General features: G+C 36.9%; 1 protein-coding gene across 2 annotated transcripts in view; it reads left to right on the top strand.

Moving 5' to 3' along the window:
- LOC149770115 (uncharacterized) overlaps positions 1-11256 on the top strand; it is a 34131-nt gene extending 22875 nt beyond the window's left edge. Inside the window, exons 2-3 of one of the 2 annotated variants that reach the window (XM_089949371.1) lie at positions 4205-4273; positions 5670-11256. In XM_089949371.1, the coding sequence (XP_089805497.1) occupies positions 5675-7804 (2130 nt within the window). In that variant the 5' untranslated portion in view covers positions 4205-4273; positions 5670-5674 and the 3' untranslated portion in view covers positions 7805-11256. The remainder of the gene's footprint in view (positions 1-4204; positions 4274-5669) is intronic. The other variant, XM_089949372.1, reaches the window with a different exon arrangement.
- The last annotated feature ends 1146 nt before the right edge of the window (positions 11257-12402 follow it).

The following is a 12402-nucleotide window of genomic DNA, read 5'->3' on the forward strand; positions in this document are numbered from 1 at the left end:
AACAAGGGTAATATTCAAAAATGTGATTAAACGGGGAGGGGGCTGGGGCGCCAGTTTTATAGTTCGTCCCCGGGCGCAAAATATCATAGCTACGCCTCTGAGATCTGTTGCTGAGTATAATGAACCATACTCTGTAAATTTTGTTCAGCTTGGCTGCCCAATAAAAGAATTTGTAAATAGAGCTGTTTAATCCATTACTTTGCATTAGGAATTATACTTAAATCGGATATTATGTTTATAGGGACCATATACGACATTCCATACTTTCTCTAATAAAATGTATTTTTGGGCTGGTATCGGATGGGGTGACAACCGGCTGAGCAAGCAAACATTCAGGTTTGTCCTTGATCTGTTTTGGGTATACCGCCCTGATAAGAACACATATTTCGAGGGGTTTGGTCACTTAGGTTATGTGTCTCACAGACTACATTGCGTTGGGGAGAGGGAGGTCAAAGGAGCTTTCACGCAATCCTAAAATGATATGCTTGTCCTCTTCCAACGCAATGCCTCCACAGGCCGATGGTATACGCTAAACTAAGTGGCGAATTCCGCTGATGAGATCACACCTGCTACCTAGTGCCTGACCATTCTATGGTTTACCAAACGGTTATGTAATCGAACTCCTTTGATCATATCTTCCTTTTTTAAAACTCAGGACTGTATCTCCTCCCCACTTTGTATTTGTATATGTATAATTATTTACATCAATCGCGACAATTTATGGATGATATCGCAGCACCGTTGGGACACACCTTGTATTATTTTTACGCTTTGGGATGAACTGCTCCAGTAGTCTAGTGGTTAGAGCGTCCGCCTCGGATGCGTGAGATCGCGGGTTTGAACCACAGACGAGACATACCCAAAGACTTACAAAAATGGTACTAACAGCTGCCTAGTCAGGCGCTCAGCATTAAATGGCTGATGTTAGAACTGGTCGCCCTGGTGTTAGGATAATGTGACTGGTGGGACATGGTGCTACATATATGCGGCATGAAGCCCCAGTGCTAGACATCACTATAAACTGCCACTCTGCAGACATTTTAGCTATATGACTGGAAAATTGTTAAAGCTACGTTAAACGTTCCAAAACACACACACACACACACACACACACACTTACTTTTGGATCTATCATTACGAAGCTTAGACAAGCCATTATATAGCATGAATGCTCGCCGCTGTGATATTATTGTCATGGTCACAGATATAGAACATCTGCGTTACCATTTTTGTGAATGAATTTTGATTTCCCTTATATATTATCGCCGTTGGAAATTTTTATGCAGAACTGGCACACATATGATTATTAAGGTATGAAAAGTACACGATACAATTGGAAATACTTTATTTGCTCATTACATTAAATGATGAAAATCATATAACAGTCCAATTAGGCTTTCAAACTTTTGAATATATAAAAATATATTTATTGAGCATAAAGGTATGACTAGCATTGAGGCGACAAGATTCTACACACTTTCGTACGTGAGAAAGAATAATTACCAAATACAAATATTACTGCTGAGAATATAAACATCAGTAACGTATTTGATGTGGATATATTGTCAATTACAGATGTGAAATCTAAAATATTATCATCTAATGCACATCCATAATAGTACTATATATATTACTCACAGATGTATGATATATATATAGAGAGATATTACGTAAGAATTTGTTCTTTCGGGTTTTATGTGAAGATTTGCTTCGTAAACTCTAAGTCAATCCGTTCTCAATTCCGAGAGAGAGAGAGAGAGAGAAGAAAGGAAGGAAGTTCGAGTCATTTGATGTAGTGTCACTCGATGATGAAGACGTGACTACATTCTTGGGGAATTGAAGGTACTCGGGATCGAGCTGCAAAGACAAAGCCTGTATGAGTTTCTGGCCAGCAAAACTTTATTGAAATACTCAACATATAAAATTACATTTCAATATCAAACTACACAAGCTCAATTTACGGATATAAGAAATACATATAAAACTACGATATTCTTTCACTTACCAACATCATGCTTGTATAATATCTGCCGTTTAGAATGTAATACAGATAATTAAATATCGAATAAATTCACGATAGCAAAAGAATCTAAAATTCAATATTTCAGACTAATACCGTAATTGAAATATATTTTACTGAATTTATTCTAAAAAGTCAGCATATTAAGCTCTATTATTTAAAGAGTATTTTATTTCTAAATTAACTATTACTGAGTATGACGTTGGTAACGATCGTTGCTTTTACTATAATCAATAATATAGTTATAAGTAAATATAAGTTATTCAAACAATTAAACTTTCCGTTACATTATATTAAAGAGTAGCAAAGAAATATTAAAATAATCTAATGTTTAAACATACTGATGTTAGGTTAGCATCTTAACACTAAAAATTCTTATAACACTAAAAAGTCTTATACTATGAAAAACTGTACATAGACGGTTATCTTACCTGCAAAAGACAAAGCCTTTTTGAGTTTCTGGCCCGCAAAACTGATGTCGACCCGCGGCTGGGCTTAATATACCCGCTTTCTTAAGACAACGCCAAATATGGCGCGTTCTTTAGCTCTTGCGTTTGGCCAGAATCTCAAAGCGAGGCTTCGTAGTCTCTTACAGATTATTGTCTAGGTCTATGTACATTATTACGTAAGTACTTCTGCAAGATCAACACATTTGCCCTCCATAAGAATTTTTGGAATCTGTCTAGTTCGCTATTTTTGTAACCTGCTGAATATACTCTTTTGTGCTGAGTCTGCGATACAAGTAATATTTTGTATAAGACAGTTCGTACTTGATCATAATAACGCAATCATTGTTGAATAGTAGGATACGAATAAATGGATTAAATCTCATTATATTTTAGTAGAAGATTACTTTCAGTATGATTTATCAATTTACTTCTAATACAGTTTAATCAAAACTTACTCTTGACACAATTTAGGGGAATTTTCAATCCTGTTACTTGTACTGAAAACTTCTGTCCTAATATATATATATATATATATATATATATATATATATATATATATATATATATATATATATAGAGAGAGAGAGAGAGAGAGAGAGAGAGAGAGAGAGAGAGATGTGGGTGTTTGGATTTTAAACGTAGCTTTAAGAATTTTTCAATCATATTGCTACGATGTCTGCGATGTGACAGTTTGTGCTGATGCCTAGCACTGGGGCATCATGTTGCAGACATGTATCATTTTGATCCACCCAATAGCATCATCCTGACATCAGGTCGACCAGTCCTACCAATAACGTCTTAATGTTGGGCGCCTATTGAGGCAGGTCCTAGTAACATTTTTATATGTCTATGGTATGACTCGGCCGGGGTTTGAACCCACAAACGCACACTTCAGAAGCTGATTCTCTAACCACTAAGCCACTGGAGCGACGAATGCAAGGTATATATTACAAAAACCATCAAGGTAAATTGTCTATGGATGTGACTTTGACCCCAACTATCAGGGATCACTCCAGCATGTGTGTGTGTGTGTGTGTGTGTGTGATTTGGAATCTTAACGTGGCTTTATCACGGTTCTAGTCATATCACTACTATGTCTGCAGAGTGGCAATTTAAAGTGATATCTAGCACTGGGGGCATTATGCGGCAGACACGTAGCATCATGCCCCACCCAGGTATATCATCCTGACACCAGGTCGACCTGTCCTAATACTAGCCCTCGTAATGCAGATCGCCAAGCGAGGCAGCTGCTAGTAACCATTTTTTAAATATGTCTTTGGCATAAATGGGCCGGGGTTCGAACCAAAACCTGAGACATCCGTAACGGACGCTCTAACCACAAAGGCCACCGGAGTGGTCCGCCAGCATGCCGTAAGATGAATTGTCTGGGCAGCTTAGCAAATAAATCATGACTCGAATTTGATATGCAAATGAAAGATTGCAACCAGAACCATAGGAAACTGTTGCTACACCAGTCGAAGAAGTTAAAGTAACGGACATGTCTTGCTTCCCACGTTCTCAATCTGAGAGACAATATTAACAGGCATGTATATTTCTGTCACACTCTTGAGATCCCCTTAATCGAAATATCGTTCAGAGAGCAAATGACTTCCAGACTTTTATCGTAATCTGTCTTCAGATAAAAGCCTAGCTTTATCAAGTTCATGAAATATATATATATACCTATGCACTGTATATCCACTGGCCTAATATACATATATATTTCTAATTTTAGATTCAATGGAATAACCAGAAACAAACATATCCAAGGACACAAATTTGGATTTTGAGCAGTAATATTCGGGTAAATTTTCGCTGTTATTTCTCAATATGTACTTTAGTATTGTACCGCTCCGATGGCCTGGTGGTTAGAGCGTCCGCCTCGGATGCGGGAGGTCGTGGGTTCGATCCCCTGCCGAGTCATACCAAAGACTTACAAAAATGGTACTAACAGCTGCCTCGCTTGGCGTTCAGCATTAAGAGGTTAGTGTTAGGACTGGTCGGCCCGGTGTCAGAATAATGTGACTGGGTGGGACATCAAACTACATGTCTGCGGCATGATGCCCCAGTGCTAGACATCACTATAAACTGCCACATTGCAGACATCGTAGCAATATGACTGAAAAATTGTTAAAGCTACGTTAAAAATCCAAATCACATCACATACATGACATTAGTATTGTACACATATTAAATTAAAAAGTTGGCTATATAGAAGAAAATCAAATACTTGATTGTAAAGACGTACGGAAAGAATTTCATAATACATATGTGAAATAATTAATTTATATTACAGATGTCAGATGTCATCCTTCTTTAGAAATGTTTACAGTTGTAATTGAGTGTACCTAAACGCTTGTCATGTTTGCATCCGTCGCCTATATAGGCACTAAAGGGACATAGTTGATTATGGTCATTCATATGGACCAGGATTTAGTCAAGTTGTCTTGTCTTTAACTAAACCTACCATTTTTTCCTATTAGACTTACCATTACCGTGACCTCCGACCTCTAGACCATTGACAATCAATATCTATAGGGGCTTTTTCCATACATTACGTGCAAACAGTAACCTCAGACATTGGTCAATGTACAATGCACATGGTCTGCAGCTAAAGCTATTTTACGAATTTGAGTTTCTTCTTTCATTTGGTGACCTTGACCTTTAACCCGTTCGTCCCCAAATCAATAGAGCTCTATCTTATCTGATATGCCCATGATCTACTATTACGTTTGAAGTTGATTGGTCCGAAGTTTCCTTTTCTACAGAAACTGGTGTTAGATCTACTGATATAAAAATAATAATAATGATAATAATAATAATAATAATAATAATCAGTGTGCATGAGTTGTCCCTTGTTATTTAAAAATAATAATAATAATAATAATAATAATAACCAGTGTCCATGAGTTGTCCCTTGTTATTTTATAATAATAATAATAATAATAATAATAATAATCAGATGCAGGTTCTACATACTTTATGTTGAAATATGTTACTGATCGTTTAGACAACGAATAAACTGGGCAAAAAATAATTGTCTTCAAATACTACTTACTGATATAAATATTAGTTGCAATGACCATAGTAATGCGGTTGATGATGATATTAATGATGACGATGATTGAAAGTTAGATAAATGCCCAGTTATTAGATAACTATATAAGTATTTTCTTTGAATACTTCTCATTAAAATTCAGGTAACATGTACCAACAAGGCACAGAATACGCACGCGCACTATCTATGCGGGTGTCCAGCACTCTTGATGTCATAGGCTACTCACAGTTAGACCGAAACAGGAGGCTCAGGTGTGTCACTGGATGGGAGTTTTTCTGCAACATAGGAAAGCGCTTTAAACCAGGTAGATTACTAAAGAAATACATGTTTGGAAGTAGAGGAGAGGGATCCACGGGACCAGGACTAAAATCAGATCAAGACATTCTGGGTGAGAGCGAGAGAATAAAGGTAGTCACAGACCGAGCTGACTGTCAGCCTGACAAGATAAATTGCCTCATGGTGTATGATGAATTCACTCACCCCGGGTACGTTAAATTACAGATGGTGGATACACTACCTAACGATACTCCTGATCATCCGTACTTCAATGTAGACTCGTATGGTAGAACTTTGATATCCAACAAAATATTTCTTTCGATAAGTCCCGACGACTTGTCAGGCCCAGCAATACATACTGAAAATAAATTTAAAGAGCTATCGTGTGATTATGTAACTGTTCTTAGGTGCAAACGATGGCCTGATGAGGCACGTGAATGGTTCCAACGCCATCGACCACATGGGTGGCCAAAGTCACAATATATGCAAAATGCGTGTAAAGATGGTTGTTTTGCTGCTGCTGTTGGACACCCACAGAGTCTTGAGAAAGATTATGAATGGAGACTATCTTTCTCTTTCACTGAAAGAGAACTTATACGGTCCTTTGAGGATACAGAGATGAAAGTATATATATTGTTAAAAATGATCAAGGAAACATACATTAAACCCGTCCTTGATGATGCCTTTGCAAGTTACAGTTGCAAAGTTTGCATGTTGTGGATGAAAGAAAAAACACCGCCAGAATTGTGGCGCACTGAAAACCTTCTATATTGTCTTACTCTGTGTATCAGACAGTTGTGCGAGTGGGTCAGTAATGGTTATTGTCCGGACTATTTTATCATCACAAACAACATCTATGACAGAAAAATATACGGACCAGCCAAGATCAAATTAAGTAAGATACTGGAAGATCTTGTATCCGAAGATTGTCGAATGGTGTTTGGATTAACATGTTGCAACCTGGGACAACTTCTACAGCAGGATTCTAGCAATTTGGACATTGTCCGCAACTCAAAACTCGTCAGCAGAAATGTCACTTTAGAGACATTAGTAGACTACCAGATATATATTGAAGAGGCTGCCAAATGCAGAATCGACATGCTTCGCGACATTCCTCAGGATGTCAAGATCCTGACACTCTGTATAAGACAAATATTGCATGCTATGAGAGACTCACCACCCACGCTGCGTATAGATGCACGTCATCTCTTAATGACTCTATTGTCACGAGTGGGGTTTTATATTGTTTCTGTATGCAAGGAAAATATACATTCTCTATCCCGGGAAGAGGTAGATTATTGCATGGCTCTGGCTAGAGAGTGCCTGTCTCTTGGGATTAACAGTGATGCTACCTCAGTGAGATTAAAACTGTGTGGACTTGGAACAATGTTTGGGAATTATATTTTGACAGAGACTGGCCTGCAATATATCAGTGATCATAAGATGAAATATATTTGCTCATGTAAAACAACTAAATCGTATACACTGAAGTGCAATATGGCTCTCAACTTAAACAAATTTAAGACAGAAAAAGACAGTACGAATGATCTGCTGCAGAACCAGACGTCTTTCAGTGTCATCTATCTTCCGTCCGAGATCTCCATTACCCCGCCACCCTTGAGGATGGAGATGTACAGGTCAATTGGCGCACCCCCATCACTGAGAGATGAAGAGAAACACTTCTGGTATGACTGGGCCGTTGTTGATTCCCTTATGTGTCTGCATTTCTTTCAGTACATGAATTTCCTCATGTTAGGAAACGAGAGACTTAAAATGGCTTCCATGGAGAAAATGCTGCAGGTAATCAGGACAGAGCCGTATATTCCCAACAGAGAAACGGAACTAAATCTTCTTGGTTACTGCTTCATGAGAGAGTCCCAAGTAAAAAATGCTTTTATTTGCTTCAAGAAATCACTGACAATTTGTCCGCATCACAACGCTGCCAAGTTTCACCTGGGAGGTTTGTTTCACAAGGTCCGTATAGCTCGATTAAGACGTTAATGGCATTGCAAAAAGTTGACCGACGTTCAGTTTAAAACCTGCTGAAATATTATATAAAATATAACACGCATATTTGTGATTAAAACAGTGAACTAATTTTAGCAACACTTATCATTTGACCTATTGATGATAATTAACGGACAAGTCATATTTGTCGGTTATAGAAAGATGTTATTCATATGACGGGCCCAGGAAGATTTCTACAGTAAAGACATGTCTCACTTATTGCTTTTGTCCACAAAAGGAACTTGACTAATTGTTGAATAAGACTTTAGAGTTAGGCTTTATTACTGTTCTACAGTGGAAATTCTGTTAAAAGGATGTCCAAATGTATTATTTTGTGACAAAATTGAATACAGTAATAATGGAAATGTATTATTTTTTTTCGTGGGTAGGGAACGATATGCAGATGAAACCCGTCAAGTTATTCAGAATGTAGACAAATATGAATTATAACATGTATAAATAATTTTTGAAAAGACGCTATACCCGTATTTATGAATGTCATGAAAATTTTTCGAGCGGTTTTATTTCAGTATATAAATGAAGATTTATTATAATAAGAAAAGAGCAAGTAGCATTATGGAAACTGTATATTTTGATATATATTGGAGTAATGTTATTGTAATCTTGAAAAATGTTGCAAATCTTCATTAGAATGGCACAAAACAGGTGAAAATATAGAATCGTTTATTGAGCGCCTTTTTCACACAGAATGAACAAATGTTGCAAATTACACGGCAAATAAGTCTTGCCAAAAGCAAAGGGCGATAAGGGATCATTTTGGTCAAGGAAATCATTCAAATGGCACAAACACTAACATACAACAGTGCTAAACTGTTGTGGAACCAGTTTATGGAATCTGCCGATTCTGTATTCAAGGACACAAAGCCACAAGAAGAGATTACACAAATGAATCGATAACAAAAATAACAAAAAAAAACTTTACAGGATCTGCATGTTTGCTGTAGAAATACGATACAATAAAATGATAAATGAAACGAGCAAAGATGAATGATGTTAAACATTTTAATCTACGTCCTAATGCACTTGGCGCTCAACATTAAGAGGTTAGTGTTAGGGTTGGTCAGACTGGTGTCAGAATAATTTGACTAGGTGGGACATGATGCTGCACGTCTGTGGCATGATGCCCCAGTGATAGACATCACTATAAACTGCCACACTGCAGACATCTTAGCGATATCACTGAAAGTTTTAAAAAAGTTATGTTAAAAATCCAAATCACACACAGAAACAGACGCACACACATTCGTAGTTCTTTCTGATAATCAGGCGTACATGGGTCCAAAACTTCATCCACACTGCGCAATTATACTGGAATGTAGACCACATTGCCAACAGACATCACATCATAATGAAGAATTTACTGCAGTCAAAAGTGAAATGAATTTGATATTCACACGCAAACAATAATTTAAATCCTAAGTCCTTTTGAGAATTTCAATTAATGTAATCCATATGTCATAGAGCAGCTGTATCAAGACAGTTCTTCCACTCACCAGTGCATGGTACAGAATTTACCGAGCAATAAAAACCAGTTCATTACAACAAGAAAAGCAGAATTGTTTTGGATGGGCAGAAAAGCGAAATCCCTTATTTCAAGACCAGCTGGAAAAGTTGTTTCAAGGCACATTCACAATAAGACTCTAAGTGTCAATTTTAATATGACCAAAACTAGATTTATTTTGGAAGCGAACGACTGAGCACGCGATATGCCGCCAAGTTCAAAGGTCGCTGGGTGATGCTCTTCGAACGCACATACTGTTACTGTACATTAATGAGCTTAAGTTTTGCATTTACTTTGGATTCCAAAATAAATTCAATTACTTAATTTTGTCGAGTGTTCGCATTATTCTCCAGCCTTAGGCAGAAAAGCAAAATGAGCATATAGTATACAGTTTACTATATTCGTATGGTGAAAATACGAACTCGACTTGTTTTCTTGTACCGTATATGAACGGCAACCGAAACATCATTTTTTGGTGATGTGGAGGTGGCCGTGGTAGTATGCGTGCTGGAACGATAGTTGTCTAATCTCGCATTCAGAGGTCCTAGGTTCGATACCAAGCAGAAACCCAATATGGAGCGAATTATTGATATGCTTGTTTAGCGGTAAGGTTGGAATAGTCCTAGTACTATTAGTGGTAATTAATGTCCTTACATTCGTCAACCATAGGGATCTTAATATACATCCTCGTAATAAAATATATATATTTATAAGTATATAGTCTTTAGAGTAATTCTCCTTAGGCCAGTGCTTGGAGTAATGCTACATTACTCCCTTATATAGATATAACCTAACTTTGCCAGTGCCAAGGTATCTTAGGACATACGATATATATATATATCAAAAAGTTTCGAGAGTGTCTGCACGTTCTTGTACCGTATATGAACGGCAACCGAAACATCATTTTTTGGTGATGTGGAGGTGGCCGTGGTAGTATGCGTGCTGGAACGTGCAGGCAGGCGATAGTTGTCTAATCTCGCATTCAGAGGTCCTAGGTTCGATACCAAGCAGAAACCCAATATGGAGCGAATTATTGATATGCTTGTTTAGCGGTAAGGTTGGAATAGTCCTAGTACTATTAGTGATAATTAATGTCCTTACATTCGTCAACCATAGGGATCTTAATATACATCCTCGTAATAAAATATATATATTTATAAGTATATAGTCTTTAGAGTAATTCTCCTTAGGCCAGTGCTTGGAGTAATGCTACATTACTCCCTTATATAGATATAACAAAACTAGATTTATTTTGGAAGCGAACGACTGAGCACGCGATATGCCGCCAAGTTCAAAGGTCGCTGGGTGATGCTCTTCGAACGCACATACTGTTACTGTACATTAATGAGCTTAAGTTTTGCATTTACTTTGGATTCCAAAATAAATTCAATTACTTAATTTTGTCGAGTGTTCGCATTATTCTCCAGCCTTAGGCAGAAAAGCAAAATGAGCATATAGTATACAGTTTACTATATTCGTATGGTGAAAATACGAACTCGACTTGTTTTCTTCTGAATAAATACTTCACACCTATCGTCCTGCACTGTATTTCAGGAAAACTAATTCATATTTTCCCATACAAATGCGTAACCTATAAAATGCAACGAGGCAAAAGTTTCATATTATTTTATGTACAATACAACAAATGTTTTTTGTCTCCTAGAAATATTAGTCTTTGCTATATGTACAAATCTTTTTTATTAAATGTGTCTATGTCAAGATAGAGTACGTGTTTTCTCTTAGCTTGCGCTCATTACGCCTGGTTGAAAGTTTCTTTTGCGACTCAAAGAACTCGTGTCATCTGTATTGTGTCTTTCAAATGGAACAAACATTTGAACGAGAAAACAAATATTGTATAGTTACCAGATCAGATTTTAATGTGACGTTTTACATATTCATTTAAATAAGTAGATATCTGGATGAGCGTATATGTTGTGTCATCGCTAACGTCAGAGCAAGAAAACAAATCACTTTTTCCACGAAATGTTTCCTTTTTTCATACATGATTGATGAAGACACTGTCCGTGGAGAGCTGATATAAGATATGACTGTACTAATAACTAAGCAAACGAAGGGATAATATACGTATACATCACACAAAAGTTTCCATAAATTAAAAGGGACAGCTCCTGTAGCCGAAGTGGTAAGAGCGTCCGCCTCGAATGACGTGTGACTGATTTTTTATTTTAAAGCTACGTTAAAAATCCAAATCATACATACACACACGCATACATACACACACACACTCATACACGCACACGCAAAACATAAAATGACTTAAATATACTGATCCATGACAAGGATCGCGTAACATGTAGAGACTAGTTGAGGAAACCAAATGTAAGTTGCAATGCCTTAGCATGAATCTGTATTCGAATACAACGGGAACCTAAATAACTAAGTCCCTTCCAAAACAATTTTTTTGGGGTTCTTTTGATCAAAGTTAAGTTGGAGCTTTTCTTTAGATAAACCCAGTGCATATCAGTTGGAGTGATATTCCTTATATGAAACCGCTTTTAATTTCCCATCCTTTTATAGGTATTCAAACTTCTCGTATTAATAGCTCTGAAGGGGCATGGATGTATATACGCAATGTACGTTTATTGGACTAAAATTTGACCCAGACATTGCCATATCTTTATCATAATTTGGTCAAGCGCACTACCCATTTCTGAACAAACTCGCTCCCGTATAACAAGATAACCGGGTTGGTTTTCGGATTTATAATAGAACACTTTTGATGGCGATACAAATACGATGTTTAGTGATGATTCATGTGAACGAAGAAAGAATTATGCGTGTATAAGATCCAAATATTGAACAAATTAACACAATCCGCAATAACTTAATAATGCAACATAAATGTGAATACAAATAACTGACCCTACACAGTGAATGGACAAAGGTTAATGATTCACAGTAATTTCACAGGACGAAAAGAATGATGCGCTTTACTCAAATAGTTAAACATGATGTACTTTACTCATATAGTAAAATGAATTCACTCAAATAGTAACAAATGAGGTCCTTTACTCCAATAGTAAAATGATGAAAACAATGTGACAGATAT

This window comes from Sinohyriopsis cumingii, unplaced genomic scaffold (assembly GCF_028554795.1).
Source record: "Sinohyriopsis cumingii isolate HCF-2022 unplaced genomic scaffold, ASM2855479v2 utg002698l, whole genome shotgun sequence".
NCBI classification, from domain to species: Eukaryota; Metazoa; Mollusca; class Bivalvia; order Unionida; family Unionidae; genus Sinohyriopsis; species Sinohyriopsis cumingii.